This window comes from Brienomyrus brachyistius, unplaced genomic scaffold, assembly GCF_023856365.1.
Source record: "Brienomyrus brachyistius isolate T26 unplaced genomic scaffold, BBRACH_0.4 scaffold42, whole genome shotgun sequence".
NCBI lineage: Eukaryota > Metazoa > Chordata > Actinopteri > Osteoglossiformes > Mormyridae > Brienomyrus > Brienomyrus brachyistius.
This window is the reverse complement of record NW_026042317.1, coordinates 2,202,785-2,215,463: the sequence shown is the minus strand read 5'-3', so window position 1 is coordinate 2,215,463 and position 12,679 is coordinate 2,202,785. Positions and strand designations below refer to the sequence as shown.

Sequence of the window (12,679 nt, the reverse complement as noted above, 5' to 3'; positions counted from 1 at the left end):
TGGACTGCGGCTGAGTGGAAAACTGTTCTGTGGTCAGTCGAATATAAATTTGAAATTCTTTTTGGAAACCAGGGACACCATGTCATTCGGACTAAAGAGGAGAAGGACCACCCAGCGTGTTATCAGCACTCAGTTCAAAAGCCAGCATCTCTGATGGTGTGGGGGTGCATTAGTACATATGGCAGGGGCAGCCTGCATATCTGGAAAGGCACCATCAATGCTGAAAGGTATATCCAGGTTCTAGAGCAACAGATGCTCCCATCCAGACGACGTCTCTTTCAGTGAAGACCTTGATGCATTTTCTCAGTTTAAACATTTGATATATTTTATGTGTTCTGTTATGAAAAAAATTTAGGTGTATGAGATTTCCATATCACTGCATTCTGTTTTTATTTACTATTTGCAGAACGTCCCAACATTTTTGGAATTGGGGTTGTAGTTTGGAAAGATGTATCTGCCATGTTAAGCTTTATTCACTGGAGCGGCTTCCTAATTTTCTCATGACAGCAGAAGAGAACCAGTGACATCAGGCTCCAGCACACAGAGACACAGCAGGCAGGAAGGACAGTTTTCTATGCAGCCCTTTGTACCCAGTGACATTTAGAGTGATTCACTTGATTAGCAGAGCTAAACACCAGCATGTGATTCACAATCCTCAGTCAAGAAACTGGTTAAATAGCTTGTTGGTTAAATTCAGCACCTACAGGGTTAATGGGCCGAATCTGTCCTTCAGCACCTACAGGGCTACACCACCACCCCCCGCCCCCAGAGTGAGCACACAGCTTCCTATGCAATCAGCAAACAGTGAACTCCCCCGCCCTCCCCTGCTACCCCACCCCTCGATAAGGCTCTGCTTTGCTTATCAATGGAGCCGCCTATTCTGTGAGCGACTGGCCCACGGCCGCGCCGGCCTGGGACTCGCTGGTGAACAGGGAGCGTCAGACAGGGCAGCACATTTCAGCTTGATGCCCGCATCCCTGCCCCCCCACTTCTGTACCGCCTGGTCCCCGGCCCACCACTAGCTGAGGCGATACTGCTGCCTAAATATGACGACACATTAAACGTCATCATCCTGCACCATTTCTCCATCCCTGTGGACATAATGTGCATGATGTCATCAGCATGCGCCACTCCCTCTAGAACGTCCTACTGTCTTACAGAATACTAACCCTTTTGTCTGTCAGCCAGCAGCAGTGACGGAAGCTGCGCATGCAGGGCAGACAGCCTGAGAGCTGACAGGGCCTGGCGGGGCAGAGTCTGGCAGAGGAACACACCTGATCTCTTATCTGCAGCCTGAGAGTGTTATGTTTCCAGTGTTTCATTAATCTTTTATTGTCATAATTACAGATCAAGGGGGCGGCATGGTGGTGCAGTGGTTAGCACTGTTGCCTCACAGCTCTGGGACCCGGGTTCGAGTCTCCGCCTGGGTTACGTGTGTGTGGAGTTTGCATGTTCTCCCCATGTCATTGTGCAGTTTCCTCCGGGTACTCCGGTTTCCCCCCACAGTCCAAAAACATGCTGAGGCTAATTGGAGTTACTAAATTGCCCATAGGTGTGCATGTGTGAGTGAATGGTGTGTGAGTGTGCCCTGTGATGGGCTGGCCCCCCATTCTGGGTTGTTCCCTGCCTCGTGCCCATAGCTTCCGGGATAGGCTCCGGACCCTCCGTGACCCAATAGGATAAGTGGTTTGGAAAATGGATGGATGGATGGATGAATATATATATATGTATGTGTGTGTGTGTGTGTGTGTGTGTGTGTGTGTGTGTGTGTGTGTTTGTTGATTATATGTATACGAACGGCAAGGCCATGACTGAACGGATTTCCATGCACAGACACTGATTAAGTCTGTGAGCTAATCCTTGTTTACGCAGAACAAACCTGCTCTGAACAGGTCTGAGGATTTGGATGTGCTGCTATGACAACACATCCCGCAAGAGTTTCGAAAAACCGTGCCAAGTGCCCCAGGCGGCATGTGCCAACTACCCCAGGAAAGCAGGCATGTACCAAGTGGCCCAGGAGGCCAGCATGTACCAATTATCCCATGCAGCCATCGTGTACCAAGTGCCCCAGGCGGCTGGCATGTACCAAGTGCCCCAGGCGGCTGGCGTGTACCAAGTGCCCCAGGCGGCCAGCATGTAGCAACTACCCCAGGCAGCCGGCGTCTGCCAAGTGCCCCAGGTGGCTGGCGTGTGCCAAGTGCCCTATGGCCTGACTATAGACCCAGAGAGACATACATGCTAGTGGGCTGTAACACTGTTACCTCTCAGGGCTCTTTCTGTTACACCCCACAGGGGGGCGCATTTCATGGCTTGCACTATAAATGTTGTTACTCACAGCCACTAATGTCCTGAGGCCCCCAGGGCACTGGCCCCACTGGGCCGGTCTATAACCCAGCCGAGGCTCCAGGGGGCGCTATCTTGGGGCACCTTCAGCCACCGGCTCATTCCCCCACCGTGAGCTAAGAAGCGCTACTGGGGATCTTTCCTGCCTGCTGCCGTTAGACACCACAATGCCTGCTGTTGATGTGCAGCCCCCACAGCCAGCCTTAACATCCCATTTTTAATGTGGTAAAAGCTGCTCTCTGTTTATAATCATATAAATAACATACATTTTTATTGAACGATATGGTATTTTAAGGATTTTTTCATTGTGTACTACTTAAACTTGTTAACCAACAGAAATTTCATTTACTTCTAAAAATGTTTACTCACTTGCACTATATCTGCTGTCTTTGCACGTTATCTTTGTTTTACATTGTATGTTTGTATCTGTGCACTTTGCTGCTGAACGCAAGAGAATTTAACCCTGGGATCAACAAATCATCTTATTTTATACTCAGGGGATGAGAACCACTGCAGTGTCACATTAATTATGATCTGAATCAGCAAGTATTTAAACGTCACCTTTGGCAAAGAAACCAATAGTCTTTCTCTTTTTTTGTCTGATGATAGTAGTTTATTGTTCAAGCCACACAGTTCGATTAAACATGTTAAACTGAAGCCTTCGTCTGAGTATGATCTAATGAATTCATGAGAGTGAAATTATTTGTTATCAAAACAGAAACATCCTTCTCAGGAGACGACAATCTGTTGCTGAGTCATTCTTTAATGGACAATCGGGGGGGGAAACAGGCAAACCAGTTTTTTCCAGCTCTGTGCCGAGGACTGAAATTAAAATCTACTTTGCGATTAAATTACTTCCAATTCCAGCTCGGAGAAAGTCAGGTTTTACAGTAATCCTCATCCATTTACCTCAGATGTTATTTATATAGAATACAGACAAAACTTTTGTTTAAATTCTCAAGGTGATGGAATCTGTTAAAGGTAAAAATTGGTGCATTCATTGTAAATGTTATTTCCTCTTAGCTTGTATGTGTCTCTGTGCCATTTGACTGAGAGTCTGAATGTCATTAACAGTGTTTGTTTAAATGCACATTTACCTTTGATCTGTATGAAAAGGTCTCTCTCTGAAGTTGAGTGGTTCCCCCATTGACCTGTCACTCTTCAGGGAAACACAGCTGTGTACAGGGGAGTCTGCTCTCTTCATCAGGACACTGTGGGCAGCGAGAGGAAACAAACCCTCATGGTATAAATATAATTCATACAATGGGGACGACATCACACTGCTGTTTAGCCTTCTGCTCTGCCTTCATGTACTTTGATATGCTGTGAAGCTCTTGATGTAAACAGGCTAGTTTGCCATTAGCTTCAATGTGAAATAAATTGTTTCACCAAAAATTTTAATTCCTATATGAAATGTTTACTGACATTGACTGATGTTACTCTTTACCTGTTTATATATGTTTTTGTTTGTTTGTTTGTTTAGTTTTGTTATGTGGCCATTTTGGACAGGAGGGATGGTCTGTTGCTCGCCTCTAGTATAAAAGAACTGGCTGATTGTGGAAGAAGACGGTGAAGACAGAAGATGGCGAGGTCTTTTTATTAAGCTACACATATTAAAGTGCTGCCCACTGACCAGCCCTAGCTAGGAGCCCAGTTTACTTTTATGTTATGGCTTGACTATAGACCCAGAGAGACATGCATGCTAGTGGGCTGTAGCACTGTTACCTCTCAGCGCTCTTTCTGTTACACCCCACAGGGGGGCGCATTTCAGGAGGAGATCCATCCATTGTTATGCTGATCCAGACCAGATGATTCCTGCTGGGGCCTCTGTGAACATGAATGGTAAGTAGATATATAGATAAATACACAATATCGAGTACTCAGCATTTTTACATCAAACTGGTGAATTGTGTCTCCATTCTGTTATGTTCCATGTGTAGTAAAAAGGTTTAGTGCAAAATTTCAATGGCACATTTTTCTTATAAATATATGTATAAACATCCTCTCCTGGAGCCGACACCTTATGGTGGTGGAGGGGTTTGCGTGTTCCAGTGATCCCAGGAGCTAAGCTGCCCAGGGCTTTATGCCCCTGGTAGGGTCACCCAAGGCAAACAAGTCCTGGTTGAGGAACTAGACGAACTGCGGCTCATTAGACCCCTTATGAGGAGTAAAAACATGGATTCACGTTTTCCCTCCCCCGGACGTGGGTCACCGACCCCCCCCCCCCCCAAGAGTCTGGACTTTACCCATGGGGCCTGGTTGGGCACAGCCCGAAGAAGGCACGTGGGCCCCTCCTCCAATGGGCTCACCACCTGTAGGAGGGGCCAAAGGGGTTGGGTGCAGTGCAAGTTAGGTGGTGATCTTGGCGGTCCGATCCTCGGGTGCAGAAGCTGGCTCTGGGGACATGGAATATCACCTTTACGGTGGAGAAGAAGCCTGAGCTGGTGTGTAAGGCTGTGAGGTTCTGACTAGACTTTTATGGATGGAATTTCTAGGCACAGCCAAGGCGTTGAGGCAGGGGCGCCGCTAAGGGGGGGAAAGTTGGGACAATTCTAAGGGCCCACGCCCTTTAGGGGCCACCAGAGATCTGAATGGGTGTGGTAGGGGGGCCCAACCTCATATTTTGTCATAGGGCCCAAAATTGCTAGCGGCGCCCCTGCGTTGAGGGTGTCCGGTTTGGTGGCCTCAGGATTGGGTCTCTGCTTTTTGCAGATGATGTGGTTCTGTTGGCCTCATTGGAACATGACCTTCGGCTCTCACTGGAGCAGTTCGCAGCTGAGTGTGAAGCGACTGGGATGAGAATCAGCACCTCCAAATCCGAGACCATGGTCCCCAGCCGGAAAAGGGTGGAGGTCTCTCTCTTATTCGGGGAGGCAGTCCGTCCCCAAGTGGAGGAGTTTAAGTATCTCGGGGTCTTGTTCACGAGTGGGGGAAGGATGGAGCGGGAGGTCGACAGGCGGATCAGTGCGGCGTCAGCAGTAATGCGCTGCATCGGTCTGTCATGGTGAAGAGAGAGCTGAGCCAAAAGATAAAGCTCTCAGTTTACCAGTCGATCTACGTTCCTACCCTCACCTATGGTCATGAGCTCTTGGTAGTGATCGAGGACGAGGTCACGAATACAAGCAGCCGAAATGAGTTTCCTCCGCAGGGAGGCTGGGCTCTCCCTTAGAGATAGGGTGAGGAGCTCGGTCATTCAGGAGAGACTCAGAGTAGAGCCGCTGCTCCTCCGCATTGAGAGGAGCCAGATGAGGTAGCTCAGGCATCTGGTCAAGATTCCTCCTGGACGCCTCCCTTGTGAGATGTTCCGGACATGTCCCACTGGGAGGAGGCCCCGGGGAAGACCCAGGACATGCTGGAGGGACTATGTCTCTCGGTTGGTCAGGGAACGCCTTGGGATCCCCCAAGAGGAGATGGATGAAGTGGCTGGGGAGAGGGAAGTCTGGGTTTCCCTGTTTAGACTGCTGCCCCTGCGACCTGACCCGGAAAAGTGGTAGAAGATGGATGGATGGATGGATGGATGTGTAAACATCTAAAATATTATTAATTACGGGAGAAGAATTGCTAAATCGTTGGTGATTTCATCAAAAACATAAATAATTTAGATTTTGTTTTAGAATACAGTTAGCCAATTTGTTGCATTAGTTTGTGAGCAGTGTAATATTTCCATACTATCTATCCTTTTTATATACCCATCCAGGCTTGGAAAACACCAAAATCAAACTCCATTGTGTCACACTGGGGAAGCTTCTGGTCATACTACATTTGTCAGTGAATGCAGATGACTGCAGTGGGTGCATGTATACAGCATTGATATTCCAGCAGACCAGGAGAGGGCAGATGTACTTAAACAAAGTACATCTACACAGTACAGTACAAAAACAATGGCCTCCATCACAGCTATCACCCCCCTACCCTCCCCCCCGGAACTCAGAATACACGAAGCGGATGTGAGCCGGCTGTTCCAGAAACAGAAATCCAAGAAGCCCCCAGACCAGACGGTGTCTCCCCCTCCTGCCTCAGAACCTGTGCTGATCAGCTGGCTCCCATCTTCACCCGCATCTTCAATAGATCCCTGGAGCTGTGTGAAGTTCCCTCCTGCTTCAAACGCTCCACCATTATCCCGTCCCCAAGAAACCCACCATCACAGGACTGAATGACTACAGACCTGTCGCCTTGACGTCTGTGGTCATGAAATCCTTTGAACGTCTGGTTTTAGCCTATCTGAAGGACATTACAGGACACCAGCTGGATCCCCTGCAGTTTGCCTACTGGGCAAACAGGTCGGTGGATGATGCAGTGAATATGGGGCTGCATTATATCCTGCAACATCTCAACGGTCCAGGAACTTATGCCAGGATCCTGTTTGTGGACTTTAGTTCGGCTTTCGACACCATTGTGCCTAATCTCCTCTCCTCCAAACTCTCCCAGCTCAACGTGTCACCAGCTACCTGCCAGTGGATCACCAGCTTCCTGACAGAGAGGAAGCAGCAAGTAAGGCTGGGGGGGTCACTTCTGAAACACGGTCCCTCAGTATCGGTGCCCCTGAAGGATGTGTCCTCTCCCCACTGCTCTTCTCCCTCTACACCAATGACTGCACCCCCAGGAACTCAGCTGTAAAACTCCTGAAGTTTGCAGATGACACCATCATCATTGGACTCATTCAGGATCCTCACACTAAAACAGGGCTCGACATAAAAATGTAAAAATAATGGGCTTAGCGGAAGGGGTGGAGAATGACAGCTCATTAGCTGATCTACTGAAGAAGATGATACCTTCCTGGCTGAGCCTTCCCTCCGACTTCCCGCCCTTAGACATCAAACAGGCACAAAGATCTATCGCCCCCAAGATGGCGCCTAATGCCCCTCCGAGGTGCGTCCTGGTGCGGTTTTTAAAATACCCACAAAGGGAGGCAGTTCTGAAGGCAGCGGCGAGGAAATGGGATCTTTCTCACAATGGATCACGGTCGTATTTCCTCCCAGATCTGCCTGCTGAGGTGCTCCGGAGGTGATGAGACTTAGCGCCCAGTGCCAAAGCCTTTTCTCGCCGTAACACGTACAGAGGATTCACCTACCCGGCCCGACTTCGCTGTCTGCATGAGGGAAAATTCAGGTGTTCCACAGCCCCGAGGAAGCCGCTGCTTTTCTGAACTCTGTTACATGACTCTCCGGACGTTGGATCTAACCGTTACCGGAGAAGATTTATTCTTTGAATTTTGCCTTCGTGGAAGTAGAGGCAGAATAAAGTCATTGTTTAGCCTGTATTGGTTTTTTCATCTTATAAGCTCCTCTCTTTCTGTTATTCAGGCCTATTAATTGATTATATCTTTATTTTTCTGTATGGAGGGCCCAGTAATCGTCCCCAATTCTCCATTCGGGCCTAAGCGTTGGCCTTTCAGTTCATTCTGTCTATGCTCCTGGTTGGTGCCAAATTTACTGTAGTTTATCCCATTTACTTGTTCATATAATTTTTGGGAGCTATGGCATATACTATAAAAGTTCTACAGGATCCAAAGAGCTGTTTTAAATTCACTTGTCTGGTTGGAGAGGATGTGACATCATTAACAGTGTTAACAGTATTGACAGTATTAACAGTATTAACAGTATTGACAGTATTAACAGTATTGACAGTATTGACAGTATTAACAGTATTAAGAGTATTAACAGTATTGACAGTATTGACAGTATTGACAGTATTGACAGTAAGCTGTATGTGGGGCATCAGCTTGGTCCAGTGACCAGTTTTGTTGTTTTCCTTTCAGATTTTCATGGTATGTTTAGTGACTTTATTGTGGTTGTTGAACCCCGTCGTTTGAGGATGGGGTTGGGGGAGGTCGTCTTTTTTGCTGTTGAATGTTTTATTTTATCTCTGTTTTCAAATTGGATATTACTTGTTTCTGGTCTCAAATACTGTTGTGTCCAAATAGTAACCCAATAAGGCTGAATATATTACACTGGCTTTGTGGAGCATTCAGGGCGTTGGGCATGTGATCAAAAGAAAGAAAATATTAACATTTTTTTAAAGAAAAAATAATTAATGTTGCAATGTTTCAAAAAACTTGCTTATCTGACTTGGAACACAAACGTATAAGGGATTGGCTCAGTCAGGCATATTTCTCTTAAATAAAAGAGGAACAGTTATACTAATGAAGAGAAACACTCCTCATTCTTGAATATGAGGAATCTGATCCTGAAGGCAGGTTTATCTTAATAACAGACACATTACTTTGTTAAAGGTATATGCCCCGAATACGGATTCCCCTGAGCTCGTCTCCCACATGATACTGATGTTAATCAGCACTGTCAGGGTTTAAGTTTTCTAGCTGCTGGCTTTCATTGTGATTGTAATGAAGGTTCATTTGGATAAATCATCCGCTGCCCCTGCAGGAAGTCAGAGATCCTCACATGCTCTCAGTGTGGTGACTATTGAAACTGGACTGGCAGGCGTCTGGAGGGACTTTCCCACAAGCTCGACACTTTTCATTCCCACCCTCAGAAGGTTACACTGCTTTTTCCCAGAAGGACCACATTTCACATGCAGTCACATGAAGGAGGATCTCTGGTTCTCTCAGATCACACTCCTTTATATTTATGCTTTAATTTGGCCTCCTGCATAAAATCACCACTTTGGCATTTTAATACTTCATTATTAGATAATGAGAATTTTTGTGCTTTTGTTAGGGATGAACTTTCACAGTTTCTGCGGGATAATAAGCGCTCCTCTCTTTCTCCTGCTATCATGCGGGACGCTGCCAAAGCCACTTTACGTGGTCGTCAGATTTCATTTTCTGAAAAAAAATCACAGCACGATAGGAACGTTTCGGAAGAAGAAGTACTGAAATTGGACAGACGACATAAGGAACGCCCTACCGACTAACTTACTGGGTAGTGCTAGAACTGAACTTAACATGGAATATATGTGTCACACAAAAACTTCTCTTATTTTCTAAGCAAAAGTTCTACATTAATAAGAATAAACCTGGACGACTTTTGGCACATAGTTTAAAAGCCAAATATAAAGAGCATTCTATAAACTCTGTCAAGACTTCCAGTCAGTCAAGACCCCATGTTATCAACAATGTTCTCAGGGATTTTTTATAAAACTCTTTACTTGTCTGATACAGTGACTTGGAAACTAAAATATTCTCCTATTTAGAGTCTTTGTCTTTTCCTGTTGTGACAGATGAGGACCGTTCCACACTGAGGGCTTGAAGCAGTGCAACATCAATTCTGATTCTCTTTAAAAAATGTAAATATTTTCTTTTTTTTTTGATCACATGCCCAATGTGCGGAGGAGATTTGGGCTGCAATTCAGGATATGCCTAAGAGCAAATGTCCTGGCCTCGATGGCGATCTCCTGGAACTCTACAAGAAGGTCTGGCCCTCAGTTTCTCCAGTGTTTATGCCTGTAGTCAATAATATGTCCTCAGGAAGTATACCAGACACTTGGAAATCAGATAAGTCCCCCTTCGACGGCTCCTCATATAGTCCTATTAGGCTTCTCAAGGTTGATTACAAAATAGTTAGTAAGGTGTCAGCCCGGAGATTAGAATCTCTCCTTCCTAAAATTACTAAGCCAGACCAAACAGGTTTTGTCAGAAATAGATTTGGCTCTCATAATTTGCGGAGTCTCTTTAATATGCTACACAATGTCATTACTAAGAATTGTTGATAGTCTCACTTGACACGGAAAAGCATTTGTTCACGTAGGATGGCCTTTCCTGTTTGCCACATTGAGCAAATTTAACCTGGGATCATATTTCATTAATATTATAAAATCTCTGTATGCAGATTCTATGGCAGTTGTCCATACAGACGGTTACTGTCTGTAATACTGTCAGTGAGCAGGCTGCCGGCAGGGCTGCCCCTTATCTCCTGGGATCATACGTTATTAATATTATAAAATCTCTGTATGCAGATTCTATGGCAGTTGTCAATACAGACGGTTACTGTCTGTAATACTGTCAGTGAGCAGGCTGCCGGCAGGGCTGCCCCTTATCTCCTGGGATCATATGTCATTAATATTATAAAATCTCTGTATGCAGATTCTATGGCAGTTGTCAGTACAGACGGTTACTGTCTGTAATACTGTCAGTGAGCAGGCTGACGGCAGGGCTGCCCCTTATCTCCTGGGATCACATGTTATTAATATTATAAAATCTCTGTATGCAGATTCTATGGCAGTTGTCAGTACAGACGGTTACTGTCTGTAATACTGTCAGTGAGCAGGCTGCCGGCAGGGCTGCCCCTTATCTCCTGGGATCACATTTTATTAATATTATAAAACCTCTGTATGCAGATTCTATGGCAGTTGTCAATACAGACGGTTACTGTCTGTAATACTGTCAGTGAGCAGGCTGCCGGCAGGGCTGCCCCTTATCTCCTGGGATCATATGTCATTAATATTATAAAATCTCTGTATGCAGATTCTATGGCAGTTCTCCATACAGACGGTTACTGTCTGTAATACTGTCAGTGAGCAGGCTGCCGGCAGGGCTGCCCCTTATCTCCTGGGATCATATGTCATTAATATTATAAAATCTCTGTATGCAGATTCTATGGCAGTTGTCAGTACAGACGGTTACTGTCTGTAATACTGTCAGTGAGCAGGCTGCCGGCAGGGCTGCCCCTTATCTCCTGGGATCACATGTTATTAATATTATAAAATCTCTGTATGCAGATTCTATGGCAGTTGTCAGTACAGACGGTTACTGTCTGTAATACTGTCAGTGAGCAGGCTGCCGGCAGGGCTGCCCCTTATCTCCTGGGATCACATGTTATTAATATTATAAAATCTCTGTATGCAGATTCTATGGCAGTTGTCAGTACAGACGGTTACTGTCTGTAATACTGTCAGTGAGCAGGCTGCCGGCAGGGCTGCCCCTTATCTCCTGGGATCATATGTTATTAATATTATAAAATCTCTGTATGCGGATTCTATGGCAGTTGTCAGTACAGACGGTTACTGTCTGTAATACTGTCAGTGAGCAGGCTGCCGGCAGGGCTGCCCCTTATCTCCTCGGATCATATGTTATTAATATTATAAAATCTCTGTATGCGGATTCTATGGCAGTTGTCCATACAGACAGTTACTGTCTGTAATACTCTCAGTGAGCAGGCTGCCGGCAGGGCTGCCCCTTATTTCCTGGGATCACATGTTATTAATATTATAAAATCTCTGTATGCGGATTCTATGGCAGTTGTCAGTACAGACGGTTACTGTCTGTAATACTGTCAGTGAGCAGGCTGCCGGCAGGGCTGCCCCTTATCTCCTGGGATCACATGTTATTAATATTATAAAATCTCTGTATGCAAATTCTATGGCAGTTGTCCATACAGACGGTTACTGTCTGTAATACTGTGAGTGAGCAGGCTGCCGGCAGGGCTGCCCCTTATCTCCTGGGATCATATGTCATTAATATTATAAAATCTCTGTATGCGGAATCTATGGCAGTTGTCAGTACAGACGGTTACTGTCTGTAATACTGTCAGTGAGCAGGCTGCCGGCAGGGCTGCCCCTTATCTCCTGGGATCATATGTTATTAATATTATAAAATCTCTGTATGCGGATTCTATGGCAGTTGTCCATACAGACAGTTACTGTCTGTAATACTGTCAGTGAGCAGGCTGCCGGCAGGGCTGCCCCTTATCTCCTGGGATCGTATGTTATTAATATTATAAAATCTCTGTATGCAGATTTTATGGCAGTTGTCCATACAGACGGTTACTGTCTGTAATACTGTCAGTGAGCAGGCTGCCGGCAGGGCTGCCCCTTATCTCCTGGGATCACATGTTATTAATATTATAAAATCTCTGTATGCAGATTCTATGGCAGTTGTCCATACAGACGGTTACTGTCTGTAATACTGTCAGTGAGCAGGCTGCCGGCAGGGCTGCCCCTTATCTCCTGGGATTATATGTTATTATTATTATAAAATCTCTGTATGCAGATTCTATGGCAGTTGTCAGTACAGACGGTTACTGTCTGTAATACTGTCAGTGAGCAGGCTGCCGGCAGGGCTGCCCCTTATCTCCTGGGATCATATGTCATTAATATTATAAAATCTCTGTATGCAGATTCTATGGCAGTTGTCCATACAGACGGTTACTGTCTGTAATACTGTCAGTGAGCAGGCTGCCGTCAGGGCTGCCCCTTATCTCCTGGGATCATATGTCATTAATATTATAAAATCTCTGTATGCAGATTCTATGGCAGTTGTCAGTACAGACGGTTACTGTCTGTAATACTGTCAGTGAGCAGGCTGCCGGCAGGGCTGCCCCTTATCTCCTGGGATCACATGTTATTAATATTATAAAATCTCTGTATGCAGATTCTATGG

At 45.8% G+C, this 12,679-nt stretch overlaps 2 protein-coding genes across 2 annotated transcripts in view; one reads left to right on the top strand and one right to left on the bottom strand.

Moving 5' to 3' along the window:
* Nucleotides 1-12,679, top strand: part of LOC125722753 (protein NLRC5-like) — a 519,818-nt gene that overhangs the window by 125,832 nt on the left and 381,307 nt on the right. The gene's annotated exons all lie outside the window — the stretch shown is intronic.
* LOC125722755 (NACHT, LRR and PYD domains-containing protein 12-like) overlaps nt 1-12,679 on the bottom strand; it is a 47,031-nt gene that overhangs the window by 27,610 nt on the left and 6,742 nt on the right. The window contains exons 2-3 of the mRNA XM_048998944.1: nt 4,069-4,170; nt 3,441-3,554 (exon numbers count right to left, since the gene is read on the bottom strand). Of these exons, the coding sequence (XP_048854901.1) occupies nt 3,441-3,554; nt 4,069-4,130 (176 nt within the window). The 5' untranslated portion in view covers nt 4,131-4,170. The remainder of the gene's footprint in view (nt 1-3,440; nt 3,555-4,068; nt 4,171-12,679) is intronic.